Raw genomic sequence first — 26,419 nt, forward strand, 5'->3', positions numbered from 1 at the left:
AGATGCGATCAGACAGAGGAAAAGTGTCAGAGACGCTAAAATGGACCCCAGTGTCTCCTGATGAGAAAGGAAGTGGATCTTCTTGGGAATGCACTGGTCTTGGTTCCTGTTTGGGTGCTGATCTGCTGGACATGAGGCACAGAGATCTGCATCTGGAATACACAAGCGTTACTGAAGTTTCTCAAAGATGATACAGGTTATGTTTCTCTGGAAGCCGGTTCATGCCACGATGAATGAGCAAGTAAGTGCAGACCTATCATTTTCTTCAGAATATTGACTCCCCTCATATCTCCCCTCAGGACAGGCATTGGGAGAAAGGCTGGGGGGCAAGGTGCAAAAAGCAGCCATCACAGAAAGCCATCTATCCGGGACTGGAGAGGGGTGTTACGCCACATGCTTGTTACAAGGGCGATTCATCGCCTCCTGAAGTCCCTCACACCTGCCACAGACGTCTTTTTTGTGGTGGCCAGTTCAGCCCCCCAAGAAAGCGATGGAATTATCCATTCTGCAGCTTCTCCTCCCCAGAGGACAGCTGTCCTTCGGCCGCCTTCTCGCCCAGCTTCAGTAGCTTGTTTCTTAAGAAGGCAGCCAGAAAAGGGGCAGCCGGCTTCAAAAACAAGCCAACGGGACGGTCCCCTTTGCCAGTCCCTTGTGCAAGGGGGGAATAGGTGAGGTTTTTACCCTGGGAAATGGACCGATAGCACCAGTGCTCTCCGAATGGGCACATAAAGATATTTCAGCCTTTCTTCAGGTTATAAACTCGCACACGCCCCGGATAACTGCTGGCGCAGAGGCTGAGGGGCAGGTCATAGAAGACCGTGCAGGAAAAGGGGCAATTGGTTTGGGACTGGGGTACTGTGCCCTGATGGTTCTCCTGAATGCGGCATACAACATCAAACATCCCTTCAGAAGACATCTACACACATCCTTCACAAAAATCCAGGTGGTTCTATCGATACAAAGGGACACAAAGTCTTACTGGACGCTTCTCACGGGAACATCAGAAGAGCCCTGCTGGATCCGAGATCTATTCTAGTACATTTCTAATTCATTCATTTCTTATTTATTCTCATTATTTATGCTCCGCTTTTCAGAAGACAAACGCTCCCCAGGCATTTCAGACTTTCCGTGCTGTTGTTTTAAAGCCGTCATTGTATTTTAAATCTCTACAGCGCTGCTAGGTTTGGAGGGGGCACGTAGTTTTAAGCGCTGACATTTCGCACGCAGTTTTAAGCGCCGGCATTCCGTCTTGTATTTGATGGCGCTTTTTGTGGCTCAGTCGTCGTGATCTGCCCACAGAGCTTCGGCTGCTGGGTGATTCGGAAATGTAATAAATAAATATACATTTAAAACAACGCCTGTGGATACTCTGCAAGCAAGTTCAGCTGCACAGATTTGCAAAGCAACACTGAAATTTATCCATTGAGAAAACTCCAGCTGCTGCCCCTCATTCAAGATCTGCACCGTTTCCTGTCCTGTCCTTGCCCCAGTATCTTTTGCACTTAAATAAGGCTCATGAAGTTTCCGCTACCTGTCCGGTTAGAAAAGGTCCCTTCTGGACAACGGACACATTCGTAGCAACAGAGCGGCTTCCCCTCTGGAACTTTCTTCTGGTGCCCCGGAGAGCACTCCTCCACACACCTCGCCGAGGGCGACTTCTGAAAGGGAAGGGGGGAAGAGTCGAGCTTTCCCACATGACAGACATGGAAGAAAACAGGACTTGGAGGTAGTCAGTGGACTTTCCCATTGTATAGTGTATAGGTTCACCCGTTTGGAGGGCCAAATCTCTTCTGGAGATCTGCAAATATAATCATAGAGGCTCATAGAATCATAGAATAGTAGGGTTGGAAGGGGCCTATAAGACCATCAAGTCGAACCCCTTGCTCAGTGCAGGAATCCAAGTCAGAGCATCCCCGACAGGGGGATGTCCAGCCTCGTCCTGAACGCCTCCAGTGTGGGAGAGCCCGCCACCTCCCCAGGTAATGGGTTCCACAGTCATATTGCTCTAACAGCCAGGAGGTTTTCCTGATGTTCAGCCAAAACAGCATGGGCCTTTTTTGCAGCCACATCACATTGTTCATATATGACGTATGGTTGTTCAGTTATTCAGTCGTGTCTGACTCTTCGTGACCCCATAGACCTTAGCACGCCAGGCCTTCCTGTCCTCCGCTCTCTCCCGGAGTATATAATGTATACGACGACACAAATAGGCATGTTGGACACGGCCTTATTTATTATTTATGTATTGTTTATTATTAAATGTATTACTTGCCCATCTGGCTGGTCACCCAGCCACTCTTACAGCAAGTCCATCAAGTTCAGGCTTGTCTCTGACCGGCAGCGGCTTCCAGGGTTTTGGACAAGAACCATTAACAATCTCAGATCCGCAGATGACACCACTTTGATGGCTGAGAGCAAGGAGGAGCTGAGGAACCTCATGACGACGGTGACAGAAGAAAGTGCAAAAGCTGGGTTGCAGTTCAACCCCCCAAAAGCCAAGGTTACGGCAACCAGCTTGACTCAGAACTGGCAAATAGAGGGAGAAAACGTGGAGGCAGTGACAGACATTGTCTTTCAGATGCTGCAGACGCTGAGTGCAGCCAGGAAATCAGAAGGCGTTTACTGCTTGGGACGAGAGCAATGACGGATCTTGATGAAATAGTGAAGAGCAGAGACATCACGCTGACAACAACAGTCCGCATAGTTCAAGCAACAGTATTCCCCGTAGTAACCTATGGCTGCGAGAGCTGGACTGCAAGGAAGGCTGAGCGAAGGAAGATCGATGCTTTTGAGCTGTGGTGCTGGAGGAAAATTCTGAGCATGCCTTGGACTGCGAGAAGATCAAACCAGTCCGTACTGCAGGAAATCAAGCTGGACTGCTCACTTGAGGGAATGATCTTAAAGGCAGAACTGAAGGACTTTGACCATATAGTGAGAAGACAGGACACCCTGGAGAAGATGCTGATGCTAGGGATGGTGGAAGGCCGAAGGAAGAGGGACCGACCAAGGACAAGGTGGATGGATGATGTTCTGGAGGTGACGGACTCGACCTTGGGGAGCTGGGGGAGGCGACGGCCGACAGGAAGCTCTGGCGTGGGCTGGTCCATGAAGTCACGAGGAGTCAGAAGCGACTGACCGAATAAACAACAAGCTGTCCCAATGTCAGCTGGAGAGGCTGCAGATGGACCCGGGACCTTCGGCATGCAACACAGGTGCTCCATCACGGAGTCATGGCCCCATTAAGGGAAAACAAGTTTGCAGCCCTCCCCTTAATTTATTTATTTAATTAAATGTCTACGTCTCTGACGCTCTCGGTGCAACATATATGAGAAAATCAAACGCAATGCAACCAATGATAAAAGACATCAAACGTTTCAAGAGCGGAAGCCATAATTTAAAATACTTTGAAAAGAAGAGACAGATCCCAAGCAGCTAAAACATGAAAAGTGCTATTTTTAAGTGTAGCCTGAAGCATTAGGGACAGTGAGGGCACCTGTTCTGGTCCAGGAGTCCCTGCACCCCCGAGCCATTCCTGCTGAGCCCTGCCCCTGCTCAACTCCCTGCCCCCTCTTGCCAAGCTACCCATTTACACCTGTAATCTTGCATGTATGGGCATTGAGCAGGGGCTTGGACTCTATGTTCTTGTAGGCCCCTTCCAACCCTACTATTCTATGATGCTGTAGAGATGCTCTGACTTGGCTTCCTGCATGGAGCAGTGGGTTGGACTCGATGGTCTTACAGGCCCCTTCCAACCCTACTATTCTATGATTCTATAGGGATGCTCTGACTTGGCTTCTTGCATGGAGCAGTGGGTTGGACTCGATGGTCTTACAGGCCCCTTCCAACCCTACTATTCTATGATTCCATAGGGATGCTCTGACTTGGCTTCCTGCATGGAGCAGTGGGTTGGACTTCATGCTCTTACAGGCCCCTTCCAACCCTAATATTCTATGATTCCATAGGGATGCTCTGACTTGGCTTCCTGCATGGAGCAGTGGGTTGGACTCGATGGTCTTACAGGCCCCTTCCAACCCTACTATTCTATGATTCCATAGGGATGCTCTGACTTGGCTTCCTGCATGGAGCAGTGGGTTGGACTCGATAGTCTTACAGGCCCCTTCCAACCCTACTATTCTATGATTCTATAGGGATGCTCTGACTTGGCTTCCTGCATAGAGCAGTGGGTTGGACTCGATGGTCTTACAAGCCCCTTCCAACCCTACTATTCTATGATTCTATAGGGATGCTCTGACTTGGCTTCCTGCATAGAGCAGTGGGTTGGACTCGATGGTCTTACAGGCCCCTTCCAACCCTACTATTCTATGATTCTATAGGGATGCTCTGACTTGGCTTCTTGCATGGAGCAGTGGGTTGGACTCGATGGTCTTACAGGCCCCTTCCAACCCTACTATTCTATGATTCCATAGGGATGCTCTGACTTGGCTTCCTGCATGGAGCAGTGGGTTGGACTCGATGGTCTTACAGGCCCCTTCCAACCCTACTATTCTATCATTCCATAGGGATGCTCTGACTTGGCTTCCTGCATGGAGCAGTGGGTTGGACTTCATGCTCTTACAGGCCCCTTCCAACCCTAATATTCTATGATTCTATAGGGATGCTCTGACTTGGCTTCCTGCATGGAGCAGTGGGTTGGACTCGATAGTCTTACAGGCCCCTTCCAACCCTACTATTCTATGATTCTATAGGGATGCTCTGACTTGGCTTCCTGCATAGAGCAGTGGGTTGGACTCGATGGTCTTACAGGCCCCTTCCAACCCTACTATTCTATGATTCCATAGGGATGCTCTGACTTGGCTTCCTGCATGGAGCAGTGGGTTGGACTCGATGGTCTTACAGGCTCCTTCCAAGATTGCTATTCTATAATTCTATGAATTCACAGCTGCACTTTGCGTATAAGTCCATGTGCACATTCTTGCAATCGCCATGGGTTTTTTGCAACATGGCAATCGTGGTGCAGGCAGAGGGATCCTGAGTAGAATCACAGAATCATAGACAGGTAGGGTTGGAAAGGGCCTACAAGGCCATCGAGTCCAACCCCCTGCTCAGTGCAGGAATCCAAGTCAGAGCATCCCTGGCAAATGGCTGTCCAGCCTCGTCTTCAATGCCTCCAGTGTGGGAGAGCCCACCACCTCCCCAGGTCATTGGTTCCATTGTCGTATTGCTCTAACAGTCAGGACGTTTTTCCTGATGTTCAGCCGGAATCTGGCTTCCTGTAACTTGAGCCCATTATTCTGTGTCCTGCACTCTGGGATGATCAAGACGAGATCCTGGCCTTCCTCTCTGGGACACCCTTTCAAGGACTTGAAGAGCGCTATCCTATCTCCCCCCAGTCTTCTCTTCTCAAGGCCAAACAGGCCCAGTTCTTTCAGTCTCTCTTCATATTGCTTTGTTTCCAGTCCTCTGATCATCTTCGTTGCCCTCCTCTGAACCCTCTCCAGTTTGTCTGCATCCTTCTTCAAGTGTGGTGCCCACCACTGCACACAGTACAGTTGTATCCACACTTGAATAAGTGTGGGCAGCTCGGCAAGGGGCATGGGGCCCAATCATGGCTCCAGGGGTGCACAAACAGAGGCAGGGGCTAAGTGGGCCCCTGGAGAACGCAGACGGGGGATGCCCGTCTACCCCTAGGAAGTGTATCCTTCAAAATAAAACAAGCAGTGACTTCATATTATTTTAAAAGACCTGGGAAAATCAAAATGACTTTGCTTGGTGCCCAAAGGACAACACAGTAGGCACCAGGAGGACCTAGCTAGAGAGGATATACCACAATCTGGGGGCTACTACAGAGAGGGCCCTGCTCATGAATAGCCACTGACCTATCTCAGTCTGTGAGGGCCCTTGGAGCAGGGCCTCAGGTGATGATCTCAGAGCACAGGCAGCAACATACGTGAAGAGGAGTTCATTCAGATACTGCGGCCTCATAGAGGGATCTTTCGATTCAGATTTGTGATAGGTCCAACAACCTATTGCAAAACAAGCTGAACAGAGATAATCCACCTGCCAGTAGCATCTCTATCTTATCTGGATTGAGCTAAAGTTGATTGGCCCCCATCCCATCCATTAAAGCAGTGAGACTGTGGCTTTGAATAAAAGGCCAACGTAATAGGGAAAGGAAGGTAGCACCAGATCTCTTCCCAGCCCTACTTGGAGATTCCAGGGACCCGGGATCTTTTGCATGCAAAGCCAGCGCTTCACCACAGGGCAGCAGCCCCTCCGTGGCCTCAGTAGGCCCTGGTTCTATCTAGAAGGACATCTAGGCAGAAGTGCAACCTTCTGCAGTTCTCCCATGACCTCGGAACATTCACTTCCAGCCCACCTCTGTAGCCCACACGATCCCTTCTGAGCGAATGCTGAAGTCTTGGCCCAGGGGAGCTCCTGGGTCTATCGATCCAACTTCCACAGGATTAAAAGACCCATTTGGGAAGAAGATCCAGTTCAGGATGTCATATCTCCGGCCATTTCCCGTGAAAGCGACTTCATCTCCAGCACTGTTGTTGAACCGGACGTTCCTCAAGGAGGCAAGCATCTGAAATGAGAGAGATGCTGAGCAAACAGGGTTGTGACCGTGAGTAGGGTCTGGTATCTTCTACTGTACTGTGGAGGTTATCAAGGAAGGAGATGATTTTCATCTGTACTCCATCTTTTAATTCAGGGGTGGGCAACCTTTGGACAAGGAGCCATATGCAGCCCCTGAACACCCACCAAATTCAGTAAAAAAATATATTCTTTTCAAAAAGAAAAGGTGTCCATAGGGGCTACGAACTGAAAGGGTCAAAATTACCTTGTTTGCTTTGTTTAGGCTCCATAGTCACTACAGATACCATGAAATATTTCTTTCCTGTTTGTATTTTTCAGCACTTATGGATGGGTCTGTTCCACCTCCTGGGGGTCAGGTGTCAAAATGATCCCCTGACCTCCCGAAGATCCAAAGGATCTTTGACCAAGATCCGAAAAAAAGGACAAAGATCCAGACAAAGATCCTAAACCAGACCCCTGGTTTAGCTGAAATTTGAGATGCATCTTCTTCGGGCAGTAACCATTCCATGAATCCTCCCCACTGGTTTTCGCGGTGGGGGTGAGCTGGTGTTTACTTGCTACGAGACACTCTGACATCTTTGGGTGGCGGCTGGAGGAGGTCGGCTCATGTCATCAAAGAGCCCAATATCTCACATCTTCAGCTGGCTGGCTTGAAGGAGGATCAGGGGTGGATTCTGTGGGTTGTGGGGGGGCAGAACAAATACTGTTTCATAGACTAGGGTACTGTGGGTTGTGGGGGCTTGCTTGATTCCTCTCTCCTTATTAGCCATGGTTGTAAATACAGAAGTAATGCAGAAGGACAATAATTCCTGCATTGAGCAGGGGGTCGGACTCGATGGCCTTGTAGGCCCCTTCCAACCCTACTATTCTATGTTTCTATGATTCTCCATGGCTCTTTGTTGACGTCCTCTTGCTCTTTATGGGAAAACATGGCCATACAGTGTCTATCCACCTGGAATATCTTTCTTAGGCTCTTCAGAACGGACTGATAGCCCTTCTCTAAGACTCACTCTTTGCTTCCAGGATCTGACTTTTTAAAAATCCCCAAGGCCCTTTGTACAGCATGGCCAAATCTGGATGAGAACATTACCTGCCATGGCTGGACTTTCAGAAGCCACTTGGCTTCCCCTGTCATTGCACGTCTGGATCCTGAGATGTACATGGCATGTAACGTGTGTCCCACGGAATAGATAGCGTTGTAGATGCTGTAACTGTGACTCGTCATGCTCATTTCGAACCTGGGGCCTGGCAAGTCCTCCAGCTTCTCCTTCCCAGTACAACTTCTCTTCCCCCGTTGAGAGGATTGGCCTGATTTCAAAATCTTACAGCCAAATGCCCATTCCCACCAGTCAGGGAGAAAGACGTCTCCTTGTACTTTTAACGGATCTAAAGCCTGGAGAAAGTGCTCGAATCCTGGCACATCCCTTCTGTGGACTCTGAAGTGCAAAGCACCATGGAGAGGTTGTAGATATTGCCAGCCAAATGGGGATCCCTTCGCAGAAAAGTCAAGGTGGGATGTGAAGATCCAAAGTTTCCTTAATGAGGCCTTGGCCTCTTGAAGGGAAAGAATGAATGACAGGACTTCTCCGTTCGCAAAGAGAAGAATAACTGAGGACTCGAGCCAAGAACTAGGAGTACGAATAAGTACATCTCCTGCCAGTAAGATCTTGTCATCGGGCTCCAGCATTTTGGTGAAGGACACACAGATGTCCCTCTGCTTGAACAGTGTTGTCAGTGCCTGGATGAAATGTTCACCACCATCATCAGCGTAGGAAACCAGCCCAAACCAGTTCCAGTGGAAATGCAGGAGCAGCTGGACGAAGCCCACATACTGAGGAACTTCATCAGGATCAATCCGGAAGAAGGAAGGAAATGCCCTGTTCTCTCCCTGAACACGGTTGGAAAAGCCAGAACCGAGCTGCAGGAAGGAATTCCCTGTTAGTCCGTTGCAATAGAATTTACCCTCTGCTTGAACAGTGTTGTCAGTGCCTGGATCAAATGTGTTCCTGAGTTCTGCTGAAGCCCCACGTCTCTTCCCACATGAATACCCTCACCTGTGGGATCTTGAAGATGCCCAAGATGGAGGCCATCTGCCTTGAGGATTCAGAGTCAAGGCCCCTGATAACAGAGAGCAGTTTAGCCTTCCTGTCACATTTATAATTGGGAACCATTCTTCCCCGTGTGGAGAGCAGAGACAGGGTGCTCACATAGATCCATTTCACAATGTCCCTGGGGTCATAGATGTGGAAGCCGAGCGTGGTGTTGGGGAGGAGAGTTGGGTCCTTGTTGAGCTCGTTGGCGGCGAACACCAAGGCCAAGATGTGCTGGTAATAAATAAATTCCATCCTGCAAGGAGAACAAGGTTTGGAAGTGTGTGGGGATTCCAGCTGGACTACCAAGAAGTGAAGGGTGATGCAGTCTTTCTGGTTCAGCCCTCCTCAAAAAGATACAAAAGCTTCTAGATCACAGCTACCTTCAGTCCATAAACCAAGGATTCATAGAGAAATTCATATGGTTGGTATGTTGACCCTCCCCCCCCTCTCTCTTACACACACACACACACACACACACACTGGATGCCTTCAAGATGAGGCTGGACAGCCATCTGTCAGATTGCTCTGACTTGGATTCCTGCGTGGAGCAGGGGGTTGGACTCGATGGCCTTGCAGGCCCCTTCCAACTCCATTATTCTATGATTCTATGATTCCATGAAATTATTGTTTTAACTCTGCCTTCCTTGCAGCGAAGAGCCTCAAGGGGGAGATCAGCTGTTCTCCCCGTCGGCAAGGAAGTGGATTTGTGACGGCAAACTCTCCACCAATGACCTCTCCAGTCCAAATTGATTTAAGGCATGATTCTGCAAAGCCAGATTTGGACCAAAAATCTGAAAACTGTTTATTCCAAACTCAACCACAAGCAGACAGCCTTCTGGAACAAAGTCCAAAGTGTCCTCCCAAGTTCTTAGTTAAGTCCCCTGACACTTGTCTTCATGTTCCTGTACTCTGCCTCTCTCTCTCTCTCTCTCTCTCTCACACACACACACACACACACACAAGCACCCCTTTTCCACATATCTTGCCATGCAGCAGGAGATGCAACAGCAGCACTTGACCCCCTCACTGTCTCCAAAGTTTAATTCCCAGGCAGCCTGCGAGAATACCAGAGCACCATTGATCATGCCAGTGAGAGAAACTGGGATTCTCCCCTGGCTCAGAATGAAGCCAAAGAAGAACCGTCAAGTCTCTGACTCTTATCATGGGTTGAAGGTAGGGATGGCGGAGAATTTCTCCCCGAAACTTCGGGGGGCCAAGTGCCAACGTGTTCGGACCCCCGAACAGGTTTGAGGGAGAAATCCTCCGCACCCCCCTGCCCCCCGCAGCCCCCCCCCCGGGACGGGACTTACCTTCCCTGAATGTCCCTCCCGGCGGCAGGTCCGGCTGGTGGTTCGTCGGGTGTTCGAGCGGGGCGGGAGCGGCAGCCGGTCTTTCGACCGGCTGCCGCCCCCGCCATTGCAATAAAAGAAAAAAAAAAGTCCCCTGATAGGCTATGTGACGATTCACGTAGCCTATCACGGCTAGATTTGCAAAGTCAGCCGTGATAGGCTACGTCAATCGTCACGTAGCCTATCACGGGTGACTTAAAAAAAAAAAAGTGTGTACGGATAATGGTGGCCCCCATAGGGAGCCGCCATTCCCCTTCCTTATTTGGTCGCCGTAGTCTACGTAAACATTTACGTAGACTACAGCAACTAAATAAGGAACGTGAATGGCGGCTCCCTATGGGGGCCGCCATTCGCGTACGCGCTTTTTTCTTTTTTTTTTTAAAGTCACCTGTGATAGGCTACGTGACGATTCACGTAGCCTATCACGGCTGACTTTGCAGATCTAGCCATGATAGGCTACGTGAATCGTCACGTAGCCTATCAGGGGGCGTTTTTGTTTTTTTTTAACTTTCGCGTTCGCGGCCGGGCGAGGCGGCAAGCCTCCTCCCCGGCCTGAATTTCGGCCGGGCGAGGCGGGAAGCCTCCCCCCGGCCTGAATTTCGGCCGGGCGAGGCGGGAAGCCTCCCCCCGGCCTGAATTTCGGCCGGGCGAGGCAGGAAGCCTCCCCCCCCGGCCTGAACTTCACGGGGGAAGCAGCGAAGCGCTCCCCCCCACCGCGAACAAGCTGCGAGAAAAGGTAAGTGACTTTCGTCCACCCCTAGTTGAAGGCTATCATAACAAGTATCTTCAAGTCGCATTTCAAACCAGGAAAGTTCAGGTGTCAGCTGCATAACAGATGCGTATCACTGGACATAGACCTGCCGTCCAAGAGCAAAGCAAGCAAGCATCTATCCCAGATCCCTCTTGTGGATCTTCTTACAGAAGAATATGGGAGAATGGTTCTAGGGATAATCTTCTAAAGTCTTGTGCCTTGGTGGGATAACAACTGCCAAGCGGTAAATTGCCACCAACAATGAGGTCTCCCGGTTGGTAGTAATCTTCTTTCAGTTCGTAAGTCCTGGTCAAGAGACACTCGCTTCTTGGCATCTTCCAGGTGGCCTGACACAGGGGACAAAATATGAGCAGTAGCCACAGCCAAACCATCAGGGTCAGAGAGCGACTTTCCATTCTCAGTCAGCAACAAAGAGAACCTGAGAGACAGTCAATGATTCAGTCCCTGGCAGGGTGATTAAATCACAGGAATAAATGACCAGACAGAAACACCACCCCAGCCACATATGAAAGGGCTCAGGACGCATTTATCTTAAGCATGTTTTCTCCTGGGTTTCTTTGTTATTGATTTGGTGGACGGAAATCCACAGGGGCTTCATCAAAAATTAGTGCTATCTTCATAATAACAGGGTAGCGAAATAATCACCGACCCAGATTGCTGGGCTCCCTTTGCACTTTGGAGGGAGGAAAACAGTTCTGCCAGTCTGGTTATAGCAGTTCAGAGCCGGGTATGTAGACATTGCCTGGTCTGCCTGCAGTGAAAAATATCCTGCAGGGGCAGAGGAACTATCAGGATGGTCCACCCCAAAGACCCATGGAATCCAGGGATTTCTGAAAGTTTTGGGGAGCTAGCACTGCAGCCCAAATTGGATCCTGCAGAAGGTTCCCTGAGGGAACCCTCAGACCTAGGATGACATGTTCCCTTAACCCTGTCTCAGATGACCCAGTCTTCTTGGCTATCCCTCAGAATGGAGATCGCAATTTGTGTTCTAGCATTCCCCAACCTGTGTGCTCCAGAGGTTTTGGACTGGAACTCCCATCATTCCTAACCCGTTTGGCCATTGGTTTTGGTGGCTAGGGACTATGGGACTTGCAGTCCAACAGTTCTGGAAGACACCAGGTGGGGGAAGACAGGTCTACACCATAGAATCATAGAATCATAGAATAGTAGGGTTGGAAGGGGCCTCCAAGGCCATCGAGTCCAACCCCCTGCTCAGTGCAGGACTCCAAGTCAGAGCAGCCCTGACAGATGGCTGTCCAGCCTCGTCTTGAATGCCTCCAGTGTGTCATATAAGATGTCATATAAGTTGAGGGATATGATGATATACCTGGGCTGCAAATCATGTCCAGGTACAAGTACAGGTCCCTGTCCAAGAGGTGATGCAAGATGTGTGACCATCAGGGATGATCAACCCTTCCAAAAGCAAACAGAGAGATCTGGTCATAGAATCATAGAATAGTAGGGTTGGAAGGGGCCTACAAGGCCATCGAGTCCACCCCCCTGCTCAATGCAGGAATCCAAGTCAGAGCATCCCTGACAGATGGCTGTCCAGCTTCATAGAATCATAGAATAGTAGGGTTGGAAGGGGCCTACAAGGCCATCGAGTTCAACCCCCATGCAGGTCATGCTGGTGTCAAAGCCTGGAGGGTTGGTCTGAGGTGCATTCGGACCAATGGCCTCTCAAAATATTCTAGCCTAATTGTAGACAGAGAAGCTGGGGGGCAATTTCACCAAATCTCTCCTAGGGGAGGAGAAATTCTCTGACAGTTGCTCACGGACAGGGCTCACTACTGGCAGGCTTCCTTCCTTCCTTCCTTCCTTCCTTCCTTCCTTCCCTCCCTCCCTCCCTCCCTCTCTGACTTCCGTCATTGCTGGGAGCGCACGTCTTTGCTCTCTTGCTCTTGCTGATGCAGAAAGCCCTAGGTTCCATCCCCGGCATCTCCAGGTAGGGTGGGGAAAGAGCCCGCTTTGCAACCCAGGAGGGCTGCTGCCCATCAGTGCAGGCAGCAAAGACCGAATGGCCCCATAGCTCTTCCACGCTCTAAAGCAGCTTCTGTCTTGATCAGCTCTTCACTCAGTACAATGAGGACCGGGACGCTGTTTTCTATTTAGAGGAAGGGCCGCAGTTCATTGACGGAACACGTTCTTCGAACGCAACGGGTTTCAGTGTTGATCATTCCCGTATACAGGCAACCCTGGGAGAGAGAGATGGAGAGATGGAGAGAGAGAGAGAGAGAGAGAGAGAGAGAGAGAGAGCGCCTTTCTACCACCCAGAAGAGCTAGATATTGAGCTGGAGAGGACAGCGTGTTTGACTCGGCAGTCAGCCTGCCATTACTCCTGACCTCCGGGAATGTGTCTGATTCCTTTTGCAGCAAATGTAAGACATCAGCCAATCTGTGCAGGCAGTATTGAGCTCATGGCACCAAGGCTCTCACATGACTTAAAGCATCATGTTTTTACCTGCTTAAATCGTCCCTTTATTCAGAACCATGAGGGCTGGAAACTTGCTTTCGCATTAGCCAAAGGAGCCAAAGGGCATTCGCTCTGCACACGGAAGCCCCCAGGTTCAGCGCCCCGCAGGATTTCTAGGTGGGACAGGGAAGGAAAGACCCTGCCACGCAGAGCAGGAGAGAATGGACTAGATGGACCTTTGGTCTGTCTCAGGAGAAGGACGCTTTCCGAGTTGCTCCGCCAGTTTCGCTTTCCTCTGTTTGCAGAGCAGCTGCAGAGGAGATGCTGAGATGTTTGTGGTCTAGATAGGTCTTCACATCTGTGTCAACTGATACGGATGGATGTGTGATTTTTACAAGTGGCCCACTCTCATGTGGCAAGAACACGTTGTGCACAGAAATGAAGAGTGTGAAGGTAATCGAGCATTGACTTTTTCCTAACTTTTCCCTTCGTGGGATTTCTTCTTGGAGAGGGGAGCTTCTCTCTCATGGTTGCATTTAATGAATACTTTGGTACGTTTCAGGTCAAACACACTGTTCTGGATCATGGGGGTTGGACTCGATGGCCTTGTAGGCCCCTTCCAACCCTACTATACTATTCTATGATCTCCCTCAAAAGGATGCGGCCCACAAAGAACTTCGCACATGCCTGGGCTCCATCTTGGATTCAGGCGCTCAATTTCACGCAGACCGAAGGGCAGAACCTGATGACTAAAGTGAACTCCACCTGCCCCACAGAGAGCCAAAGAGGAATGCAAACACGTTTATCACCGTTCGAGGAGCAAAGGGAGCCCAGCGCTGTGGGGCCCTGCTTCTTCCTCTCCCCTGGTGTTACCAGGGTAATGACAGTAATTCTGCAGGAAGCCCCCATGGATTTCCATCCAGCAAGTCAACAACAGAGAACTCCAGGCCAACACTTGCTTCACATGAATACGCCCTGAGCCCTTCCATGGGGGGCTGGGTTGACGTCGGACCGCTCAGCATCTGCTCATTGCTTGCCAAGACCTCATTCCCCGGCTGGAGCCTGTATCGCCGGCTCTCCTTCAGGTTCTGCTTGGACGCTGGCCTGGGAGGAAAAGCCTCTTCCTACCGAGGATGGTTCAGCTGCTGCTGCTGCTGTTGTTTTGGAACCGGACTCAGGCCACGCAGGCGATGCTGAGGACCACCTGCCTCTTGGCCAGGCCTTAGAAGTGCAAGAAGACTATTACCAGCCAGGAGACTTCATTGTGGGTGGGAATCTACTGCTTGGCGATGTTTATCCTATCTTTTCACGGGAAATATTGATTCTAGGGCCATCGCGGTTTGTCTATTATACACCGTAGGTTTCTACAGGATGAATCCGGGGCAGACGTCTGCCTGCTTCTCTTTCCGATTCGAGGGCTATGTCTCATGTATGCATTCACCATGTCACTTCAGTTCTGAATTCCTGGCTGTATATGAGATTCCCAGAGTCGTGTCATGAATGGATCCAATGCGTAATGGGAATCAAAGAAGGGGTCTTATTCTGAGCTAGAATAGGCTGGGGACCCGGGGAGACTTTTCCATTCCAGATCCACATCTTTGCAAACCTGGAGAACAACTGTCTTGCCTCTCGAGGCCGTTTGGTGTAAGGGGGGCAGGCAGAGCTAGGCAATAGTCTGGTTCTGTGTGAAGGATCTGGCAGTGACAAAGCCGTGTGTGTGTGTGTGTGTGTGAGTGTGAGCGTGAGCGTGCCGCCCAACTGCAAGCATTCCCACGGCTGGGTGCTTCAGACGTCTTGCAGGGTGAGGATGGCGTTCTCTGCTATAAATGTATTTTGTGTGGTTTTTCCAGCAGCAGAACAGGGGGACTGATAATAAAATCCCTGATAAGGAAGACAAGCAGTCTGACAATAGAAGCAGCTCACAAGAGATTGAGACTGAAGCCTTGTGAATCGCTTGGAGATTTTATGATAATAAGCAGAATAAAAGCTCTATAAATACATAAATAAACATTTAGGATGTCCGAGAAATGTGTTTCAGTTCACACTTCGCTCGAAAATGCCCCGTTCGCAACGGGAAACGCGTTTCCCGAAACATTTGCACACCCCCAGACTCGCATCCATGTTTGCAAAATGTGCACTTCGAAAGAGTCGCGACTTTTGAACGCACAACTTTTGAGAGATGCACAACTTCAGAACTTTTTCCTCTGTTGTAGAAATGTTTTTCCTCTCAGTGGTAAAAGGGAGAACAATTGGGGGGGGGGGAATGCGTATGCTGAAATGGGATAGATTTGCTGCAAAGCAATTCAGTCACCCAGCATGTGTGTGTGTGTGTGTGTGTGTGTGTTAGACAGGATAGGAGAAGCAGCACAATAGAGAAGTGAAATGGTAGAACCTGCACCTTCAGAGGCAGGTCTGCCTGTGAAGTCAAGGCTGCATGGTAGAGTGCAGAGACTCCATGTCTCTCCTCCAGCAAACAGACAAACCGAGGACTTCGGTCCACCACTCTGCCACTGACAGCCATCCAACTCCAAGGTAGTGGTGAAGCCTGAACTAAACACAGTGTAGGATGTTACACCACATGCCTATTGCCTACATAACACATCTGTGAAAAGCCTGCCCCATAAAAGAAATATTTTCCCAGCATTTGGGAGTTTGAGTATACTTGGAAAGTCCATCATACAAGTACAAAACAAACTTTGAAAACAACTAATTATAATAAAGAAAACATGTCCTCTTCCTCACAGAGAGGAAGGCCAGGATCTCTTCTCGATCATCCCAGAGTGCAGGACACGGACGAATGGGCTCAAGTTGCAGGAAGCCAGATTCTGGCTGAACTCCAGGAGAAACATCCTGACTAGGGGTGAACGAAAGTCACTTACCTTTTCTCGCAGCTTTTTCGCGGTGGGGGGGAGCGCTTCGCTGCTCCCCCCGCGAAGTTCAGGCCGGGGGGGGGAGGCTTCCCGCCTCGCCCAGCCGAAATTCAGGCCGGGAGGGGAGGCTTCCCGCCTCGCCCGGCCGAAATTCAGGCCGGGGAGGAGGCTTCCCGCCTCGCCCAGCCGCGAACACGAAAGTAAAAAAAAAAAAAAAGAAAAGTCCCCTGATACGCTACGTGACGATTCACGTAGCCTATCACGGCTAGATCTGGAAAGTCAGCCGTGATAGGCTACGTGAATCGTCACGTAGCCTATCACGGGTGACTTTAAAAAAAAAAAAAAAGCGCGTACGCGAATGGCGGCCCCCATAGGGTTCCTTATTTAGTTGCTGTAGTCTACGTCAATGTTTACGTAGACTACGGCGAAAATAAGGGCAACGCAAATAGCGTTGCCCTTATTTTCGCCGTAGTCTATGTAAACATTGACGTAGACTACAGCGACCAAATAAGGAAGGGGAATGGCGGCTCCCTATGGGGGCCGCCATTATCCGTACACACTTTTTTTTTTTTTTTAAAGTCACCCGTGATAGGCTACGTGACGATTCACGTAGCCTATCACGGCTGACTTTGCAAATCTTGCCATGATAGGCTACGTGAATCGTCACGTAGCCTATCAGGGGACTTTTTTTTTTTTCTTTCATTGCAATGGCAGGGGCGGCAGCTGGTCGAAAGACCGGCTGCCGCTCCCGCCCCGCTCGAACACCGGACGAACCGCCAGCCGGACCCGCCGCCGGGAGGGACATTCAGGGAAGGTAAGTCCCGTCCCGGGGGGGTGGGCGTGGGGCGGGGGGGTGCGGAGGATTTCTCCCCGAAACTTGTTCGGGGGGCCGAACACGTTGGTGCTCGGCCCCCCGAAGTTTCGGGGAGAAATTCTCCGCCATCCCTAATCCTGACTGTTAGAGCATACAGCAATGGAACCCGTTACCTAGGTAGGTGGTGGGCTCTCCCACACTGGAGGCGTTCAAGACGAGGCTGGACACCCACCTGTCAGGGATGCTCTGCATTGAGCAGGGGGTTGGACTGGATGGCCTTGTAGGCCCCTTCCAACCCTTCTATTCTATTCTATTCTATTCTATTCGCTTTGATTATGCTAAACAGGTTTTACTAGAAAGCCGCCTTGGCAGTACTTCAACTTTGAAAGCCTGGACAATAGTAATTGAAATATACAAGCAATAATACCAGAAATGCTGAATTAGATGGCACTTTGATCCAGCAGTGCTCTTGTGATGATGTTATGAAATATAGCTCGGTATGCTGTGGTGTATTTCTGTGTGTGTGTCTGTGTCTGTGTGTATGTGTGTGTGTGTGTGAGAGAGAGAGAGATTGTGAATTCTTGGATTTTGGCCTGATGCATTGGTCTTTACTCAGAGACGGTGGAACCAGAAGGACTTTATCTTCTTCTGCTCTCAGAAGTGCCACTGGGATCCCACCGACACTCATTGTCACTCTCACTGCAGGCAAATAACCGCCAACAACCTTCACTACCTTGCCTTGGCATTTGCCATCAAGGAGCTCAACGAGAACCCAGCTCTCCTACCCAATGTGACCCTCGGCTTCCGCATCTTTGACCACAGCGATGTTGGAAGATGGATCTACGTGAACACCCTGTCCCTGCTCTCCACACGGAGCCAAACATTTCCGAATTATAAATGCAACAGATGGGATAAACTGCTGTCTGTTGTTGGGGGTCTCGAATTCACATCATCAAGGCAGCTGGTGTCTCTAATGGGCACCTTCAAGATTCCTCAGGTAAGAGGGTTCTGCAGAACTCAGGAACACGGAGATGCAAAACCCGGTCTCTGACAACAGCCTCTTGCCTATGCAGCGGGTGTGTGGCACCGCTGTGTTTCCTGGCAGGAGGAGGTGACCTTCCAACTTTGGTCAACTTGCCATATAGTACCCTTAGCGGTAGCCATTCATCTTAGGTCACTATTACATGACGAATCCCAGCCAGCACTGGGATTTCTTTAGAACAATACGATTTGGATTGGGAGACACAAAGAGTGCTGTGACCCCATAAAGACTAGGAAATGAACAAGGTTTCCAAAACTCTGTGTTGCTCTGGTGGCCAAGACCGACTCAGCACACACAGACCACCCACACACACACCATCTAAAACAGGTCAGTGTTTTAGGTATGGGGACACATTTCCATACACAATAGCATTCATTTCAGCCATGTGCCTTAGGCTGTTAGCAGAAGGGTTTTGGAGTGGGGGCACGTTGGAGGTGTCTGATTCAGCCTCACAAACATTGTGTCCTGTGTTGTATTCTGTGTCTCCCCAACCATTTCATGAACAAGGTTTCCAGGTCGCTTTGTTGCTCTGGGTGCAACTGACCCACGCAGCTGCCATGTGTTGATATACTTCAGTTGTGCCTCCTGAGATAATTCTGAGGAATTTGGGAGGTGCTCAAAAGTCCCCAAGTTGCTTGTGAAGGATCTTTATTTTTGCGATACTCACCAAGGCCCATTCATTGCAATGGTAAGAAGTGTGTTGGGCCTACCTTCACAGCAGCCCTGACATTTGGATGAAAACCACACCCACGGGGGTCATAGAGTCAGAGCTCCAGCTTACCTTGAGTAGTCCGTTTTTGAAATGACCGTCTTCCTCCAAGGTAACACTTCAGGCCTCTGACGTAGGCCTTAGTCCATGCAAGCTTACACAGTTGGAATGGGCTAGTCCTTGAAATGCCACAAACCTCTTCATTGTTTTTGCTGCTACAGACTAACACAGCCACCCCGTGGAAATTCCTTCCCACAGCTCATGTTTGGTGTCTTTGAACCTGTCCAGAGGGAGAAAATGGTCTTTCCTTCCTTCTTCCGCATTGATCCCAATGAAATGCCTCAATTTGAGGGCTTAGTCAGGCTGCTCCTGCATTTCCATTGGAACTGGATTGGGCTGTTTGCTTCCGAGGATGACTGTGGTGAACATTTCATCCAGACGCTGACACCAATGCTCAAACAGAATGACATCTGTGTGGCCTTCACTGGTACGGTCCCTATGACGTATGCTCCTTTTTTTACAGAACTGATCGATTCCGATACTTGGGATGAGTTGCAAGTGATGATTCTCTTTGGGAACTCCAAGATCTTAAAAAATCTTGAATGGGCAATGGCAGGAAATGAATATTTTACCAAGACCTCATATAGGAAGGTTTGGATCTTCACACCACATTTGGAGATTGCTGGGAGAGCATCCAGCTTTGGCCGTCTTGATCTGATACCTTTCCATGGTGCTTTGCACTTCATGGTCCACAGAAGGAATGTGCCAGCTTTCAAACATTTATTCTGGGCTATAGATCCACTCCAACCACAATGAGACGTCTTTCTCCATAAATGGTGGGAATATGAATTTGCCTGTCAGTTCCTGAAAGCAGGCCAACCTTTCAACTGGGGACACAAGAGGTGTACAGGGGAAGAGAAATGGGAAGACCTGCCAGGCCCCATGTTTGATACGAGCATGACTGGTCGCAGCTACAGTATCTACAATGCTGTCTATTCCGTGGCACATGCGTTGCATGCCAGGGCTTCATCTGAATCTCAACATGCATGGATGGGGGATGGCAGGAGGCTTCTGAACGTCCAGCCATGGCAGGTAACATCCACCTTCAGAACTGGTTCTCTCATTTAAAGTGCCTGGTTGAATTTTTACCATCCAGGAATGGAAGTGGTTTTACCATCAGGAACCGGAAGCAAATGGCGAGTCTGGGAGAAGCTGTATTAGTTCACACTAAAGTTCCTAAGGAAAAGATTCCCCATAGATATCCTTGCAGGGCCACCATTTCCCTGGAGCGAGTTTAGGAAGAGAGTAGACAGTAGCAGAGACTTTTTGTACTTCTGTACTAAGAATGTGTGTAGGTATTTGGGAACGAGGAGGGAGAGTTCAAGCAAGCCCCCATGACACACAGCGCTGGTCTCTAAAGCAGTACTGATCCCGCTCCCAAACTTTGCAGTATCAGACAGCAGGATTCCCCCCCCCATGCTCCTTTTTGCCAGCCAGCAGCTGAAACTCAGATGTTGTTGTCTTTGCTGATAAGAGCCCTGCTCCTTCTCGTGCCCACACAGAGATAGCAGGAGGTGTTGAAGCAAGCAGACACGAGCCGAAAAGCTCCAAGGGCTATAGGAGAATTTAATTTCTACTTACAAAACATGAAAAAATGCCCTCCTCACCACCCCAAACGGGAGTGTGAGCAGGAGAACGTGCTCTCCCAAAACATTCACAGCTTCTCGAACTGGTGCTCACTTTCGAAAATACATGCTTTTGGAAGAGAAAACAGTTTGCAATTGCGCAACTTTGCAAATGCACCATTTCACCCTTTAGTCTACGGAGGAAATTTGTGCAACTTTAGAAATGTATGCAAATGCGAGATTTACTCTCTCTTTTTTTGGCACAACTTTCCCGTTCATTCTATTATTATTATTATTATTATTATTATTATTATTATTATTATATCTTTTAATCGCCCATCTGGCTGGTCACCCAGCCACTCTGGTCAATGTACAACATACAATAAAACAGTTTAAAACAATAAAATTCTACAATAAAACATTTTCTAAAATACCCTAACCCACCCCAAATGTCTGCCTGAACAACCACGTTTTTAATGCACGACGGAAGCTCATTAAAGAGGGGGCATGACGGAGTTCCCTAGGGAGGGAGTTCCACAGAGTGGGGGCCACCACAGAAAAGGCCCTCTCCCTCGTCCCCACCAGTCTAGCTGTCCTGGCTGATGGGACAGAGAGAAGGCCATCCGAGGCTGATCTTATTAAGCAGCCTGTCTGGTGCTGCTGGAGGCGCTCCTTAAGATAGGCTGGGCCGGAACCATATAGGCTTTTAAAGTTCAAAACCAACACCTTGAATTTGGCCCAGAAAACAACTGGTAACCAGTGCAAAATTCAAAATCAAAGGCAAGCGCAAATCAAGGAGAAGCAAATATCGGGCTTATGCTGGTGAGTTCCCACATCACTTGTTCCCTCATCCCTATACTGGACATTATATTTTTAGTTAGTGGCCTAGAAAGGGTGCGTTGGAGGAAGAAGGAACCAAGCAACCCCCCGAAAACACTGGGTAAGCAGCTTCTCATGGCTAGTGCCCAGTGTAGAAGCATCTTAAGCATAGGGAGGTACGAAAGTTTCGTGACGAATCTCAGGGAGGCCGAATGCCAGCGCATTCGGCCTCCCGAAAACGGTGGAGAAATGGCCCGCCATCACCCTGCGCCTCCCCGGGACGCAACTTACCTTGGGTGTATCTTCCTGGTGGCGGCGGCTGCGGCAGCGGCTCCAGCGGCGCTGTGGCGGTGGCGGCTGCGGCAGCTGCGGCAGCCGGTCTTCCGACCAACTGCTGCCGCCGCCATTTCCAGTTAAAAAATAAAAAAAATGTCATAGGCTACGTAAAGTTTTACGTAGCCTATCATGGCTAGTTTTTAAAAAAATATCGTGATAGGCTACGTAAACGTTTACATAGTCTAACATGGCTGATTTAAAAGAAAAGAAAAACCACGGACGTACGCAAATGGCGGCGCCCATGGGCACCACCATTTGCATTCCTTATTTTAGCACATCTTCATCTACGTAAACATTTATGTAGACTAAGATGGCGAAAATAAGGGGAACGCAAATAGCGTAGACATTTATGTAGCCTATCACGGCTGACTGCAGGGATGCAAACGGTGGCGGCTATGGCCACCTCCACTTGCATCCCTGCTAGCCAGCGGCTGCTTATGCAAACATTAAGCAGATGTCCGGCCACTTGTGGAGCCGGGCAGCGGCTCCGCAGAATCCCTGTGGAGCGGAGCCGGCTGGCCTGGATTCCGGGGGGGGGGGAGGAAAGGAGCGACTCCCCCCCTGTCGAGGATCCCGGGGGAAGGGATGGAACGCCTCCCCCCCACCATCAACAAAATCCGCTGAAAGGTAAGTGACTTTCCTACATCCCTACTTAAGCATTAAGCCAAACAACACTATACAGAACCAAGCAATCCCCAAGCTGAATGGCAGGCACAGTACGTGAGAAGACTTCAGACCTCCCCTCACAGTCCCAAGAACCAGTCACCACATTTTCTAAGCACCTCTTACATTTCAGATTCTTGGCTCTTTGAAGGCCGTCCGCTTTAACAACAGCGCTGGAGATGAAGTCCATTTCACCGATAATTCTGAGATGTCCTCTAGTTTTGATATTGTGATTTTCCTTCCAAATCACACTTTTGCCCCTGTGAAAGTGGGATGGCTGCATCCAGACGCTCCCCCAGAACAAGACTTCACCATTAACTCTGACGCAATCATCTGGCCTGCAGAGGTGGAGTTGAATCTTCTGGGGTCATGGGAGAAGTAAGGGATGTTACAGTCTGTCCTTTCAGAACAGAAGTCTTTCTAGATGACACCAAGGTCTTTTTGAGTCCAGGGTGCATGGTGCCGGTATCGCCCAATGACCAAACACAATCTTTGGAGGGAGGAAGTTCCAGCTTTAGTCCCCACGTCTGCAAATAGGCTGTGGAAAGGCCTCTGTCTAAAACCCTGGAGAGCTGCTGGAATTCATGCAGACTATGCCAGACTAGGTGGACCAAGTGTCTGACTCCCTAGAAAGGAGCTTCCAACTTAAATGTGTGTGTGTATGCATACATGCATACATCTCTCTCTCTCTCTGTGTGTGAATATATATAATCAGCCTTGAATACTATAGATCAAAGTCACTTTGACCCTCCTCAATTGGTGAAATATCAGTCATGTAATGGGAACTTGAGTCATTCTGAGTCTAGCTTGGTGAAATTTCTGTCATCTGGATATCCTGAATGATTTGTCTTCTGCCTTTTAGGAGCCCCCCTTTGCCAGGTGTGTGCAGAGGTGCCATCCAGGACACTGGAAAAAAGATCCAGAGGAGAAGCCGGTTTGCTGCTACAGATGTGATCGTTGCCCAGAAGGGTGGATTTCTAACTGGACAGGTAGCTCAAAGTCTAGGAGCCATATAGATGTGCAGGATGTACTGGGACAAGAGAGGAGCTGGGAGAAGAGCGCAAGATAGACAAGGGGTCTGCCATTTCCCCAGGAATGGATTTTTTTGGGGTTAATTCCATTCCAGATCGCATATTTTGGTGGTTTCCTTGTTTGCAAAGTATTCAGAATTTCCTGAAGAAATCTTCTGTTTCTATTTCTACGAATGCCCGCAAAAACAGTATCTGGCACTTCCTCATTGCCATTGGCTCACCTTTCAAGGGGTACGTTGTTAAAGACCCGGTTTCCATCCTCAGGGGTTTTAGCATCAGGCCTGAAGCTGTTTGGGTGGCACACTGATCCGGGCAGATGGCTGGTCATCCTTTTAACAACTGGAGCTCATAACCCCAGTGTCAGACAGATAGCCCCTTTTTCTGTAGTGTTTTCCAGAAGTTGCTTCCCATCTTCTACCCCAACCCATGTCCTCAGTCCTCAATCTAAAAAAAATGACAGATGTTGGTTGGTTGGTTGGTTGGTTTATTGTTGCGTACAGAAGGCACTGCAGGTGACAGATTGTGGCTCAGTTGTTATTTCACAGATTTTCATTGCTGCTTACAGAATTCGGGTTTTCCTTCATTGCACACTGTTGAGCAGGAGTCTGAAATCAGGGAGTGTCATATGAAAAGAAGGCGTTTTGCCCCTTTTCTGAGTGTGTTCTTACTAAATGTTTTGCCAAAGCTTACAGAGAGGGCCAGGAAAGGGAGTTTCTGCACTTTGGGGTACAATAAACTTCCGAAAGGAGAATTCCATCGACTCCCTTGTGGGCTGATCTGGCACCAGCATCTGTGTCATGTTCAAGATACTTCACTCATTGTTATTCATTGCAGATGCTGCTCGCTGTACTCAGTGCCCAGAAGATCAACACCCTAATGAGAACCAAGACCAGTGTATTCCCAGAACTATGCACTTCCTTTCGTATCAAGAGACACTTGGATTCATTTTAGCAACTCTTGCTGCTTTCCTCGCTCTGATCACTGTCCTAGTGCTGGCAACGTTCATGAAACATCACGACACACCGATAGTCAAAGCAAACAACCGAGACCTCACCTATGTCCTCCTCATCTCTTTCCTGCTCTGCTTCCTCTGCTCCTTCTTGTTCATCGGTCAGCCCACAAACATCACTTGTCTTCTCCGACAAGCAGCTTTCGGCATAATTTTCTCTTTTGCCGTTTCTTCCATGTTGGCCAAAACTGTCACCGTGGTTCTGGCCTTCATGGCTATCAAGCCAGGAAACGTGGCCAGAAAACTCTTGGCGAGACAATTGACCAGCTCCATTGTCCTGTTCTGTCCACTTGTGCAAGGTGTGATCTGTGCTGTGTGGCTGGCAACCTCTCCCCCGTTCCCAAACCTGGTCTTCCATTCCCTGGCTGGACAGATCATCGTGGAATGTCAGAAAGGCTCGGTCACCATGTTTATCAGTGTCTTGGCTTACATGGGTTTCCTGGCTCTCATCAGCTTCACAGTGGCTTTCCTAGCAAGGAAATTGCCGGACAGCTTTAATGAAGCCGAGTTGATCACCTTCAGCATGCTGGTGTTTTGCAGCGTGTGGGTCACCTTCGTGCCAACTTACCTGAGCACCAAGGGGAAGTCCATGGTGGCCGTGGAGATCTTCTCCATCTTGGCCTCTGCAGCTGGTCTCCTGGGTTGCATCTTTCTCCCCAAATGCTACATTATTCTCCTGAGGCCCAATCTCAATTCCAAGGATCATCTAATAAGGTTCTGTGATTTTTACTACTGTAGAGAATTCACTGTGAATTCATTGTCCAGTCCCTCTGTCACATTTCCCGATGCTATGTATCCTTACAGGAGTCATTGTACTTTATTTTATTTAAAAATACATCTATCCAATCAAGTCCATTATTTCTGTACATGGTTTATTTACTGGTCATATATTTGTTTGTTTGTTTGTTTCAAGTGTGGTGTAGTGGTTAGAGCATTGGACTGGAACCTGGGAGATGTGGGTTCCAGTCCCCACTCGGCCATGAAGCTCCCTGGGTGGCTTTGGGCCACTCACTGACTCTGTGCCTAGCCTACCTCACACGGTTGTTGTGAAGATGAAATGGAGGGGAGATAGATGCCCACGGAAGCTGCGCTGGGTTACCTGCAAGAGGAAAAAGTGCAGGATATAACTGTAAGAATAACAAATGTAATAGTAGTAGTAGTAGTCGTAGTAGGAATACTGACAGTAATAATCCAAATATCTGGGACTAGGACTAAGCAGCAAGGTGGCCAAGCTTGCTGATTATACCAAATTATTTCGTATAATAAGTTAATTTTTGTGAACCGCCCAGAGAGTAGTAGGAATACTGACAGTAATAATCCAAATATCTGGGACTAGGACTAAGCAGCAAGGTGGCCAAGCTTGCTGATTATACCAAATTATTTAGTATAATAAGTTAATTTTTGTGAACCGCCCAGAGAGCTTCGGCTATTGGGCAGTATAGAAATAAATAAATAAATAAATAAATATAAAAAAAGTTGGTATCATTAAACAATCTGGTATAGTTGAAACAAAGAGGGATTGCGAAGAGCTCCAGAATGGTCACTCCATAGTGGGAAAATGGACATCAACATGGCAAATGCAGTTCTCTGTAAGCAAGTGTAAAGTGATGCACATTGGGGTGGGGATGGGGGGGGCAATCCCAGCTTCACTTGTATGCTCGTGACTGACCAAGACAGAGATCTTGGGCTTCTGGTCGACAGTTTGATGACAATGTCAACCCAGTGTGCAGCTGCTATGAAAAAAGGCACATCCCATGTTTTCCAAGGCATAATTAGGAATGGGATCAACTTGGCTATGGGGATGGGGAAATGCTGCAGGGCACTGATGGTTCAACACACTCACCCCCCCCCCCGCCCCGATCCATGACTTTCCGTTTACAGTCAGGCCAATACTGTATAAGGACAGTAATCCCACACCTTCTCAGGCAATTTCTGCCGATTCAAAAAAAAGGAAAGCGCAAACTTCCCAGTTACATAAGATTGTTTCCGAAACTGGATCAGAAGTATGCCTTATCATGCACTCAGGAATTTCCTTTAATTCTTTTTTTTTTTTTATCACAGAAGCTTCCACACTGCTATACTTTCTCCTGAGCAGTCCAGCCCTTACTTCCTACAAGTAAGGTGTGCATTATCTGGGCCCTGTCTATGTGGCACCACTTTCAGCCTTCACTCCATCACGACTGTGCAGCATCTCAGCTCCGAACTAGCTTCTGCTGGGTTACACTCGCGATTGACTGCCGGCTTCCCTAACAGACTCTGCTGTGCCCTTTGTTAGCTATTATCTTTTAATGCGCAGCCATGCAGTCTGGTGCAACA

At 49.0% G+C, this 26,419-nt stretch overlaps 1 protein-coding gene across 1 annotated transcript; it reads right to left on the reverse strand.

The window, feature by feature from the left end:
* Positions 1 to 496: 496 nt before the first annotated feature.
* LOC146333814 (extracellular calcium-sensing receptor-like) lies at positions 497 to 8,903 on the reverse strand. The gene is made up of 6 exons (XM_084825721.1): positions 8,613 to 8,903; positions 7,649 to 8,296; positions 6,338 to 6,547; positions 1,532 to 1,658; positions 767 to 903; positions 497 to 682 (listed from the first exon to the last, which is right to left on the reverse strand). Exons 1-6 carry the CDS (start codon positions 8,901 to 8,903, stop codon positions 497 to 499), a joined length of 1,599 nt encoding a protein of 532 aa, XP_084681847.1.
* Positions 8,904 to 26,419: the final 17,516 nt, after the last annotated feature.

The sequence above is a fragment of the Heloderma suspectum genome, chromosome Z, assembly GCF_057233095.1.
Source record: "Heloderma suspectum isolate Gila_16-S chromosome Z, 16-S_ref, whole genome shotgun sequence".
NCBI lineage: Eukaryota > Metazoa > Chordata > Lepidosauria > Squamata > Helodermatidae > Heloderma > Heloderma suspectum.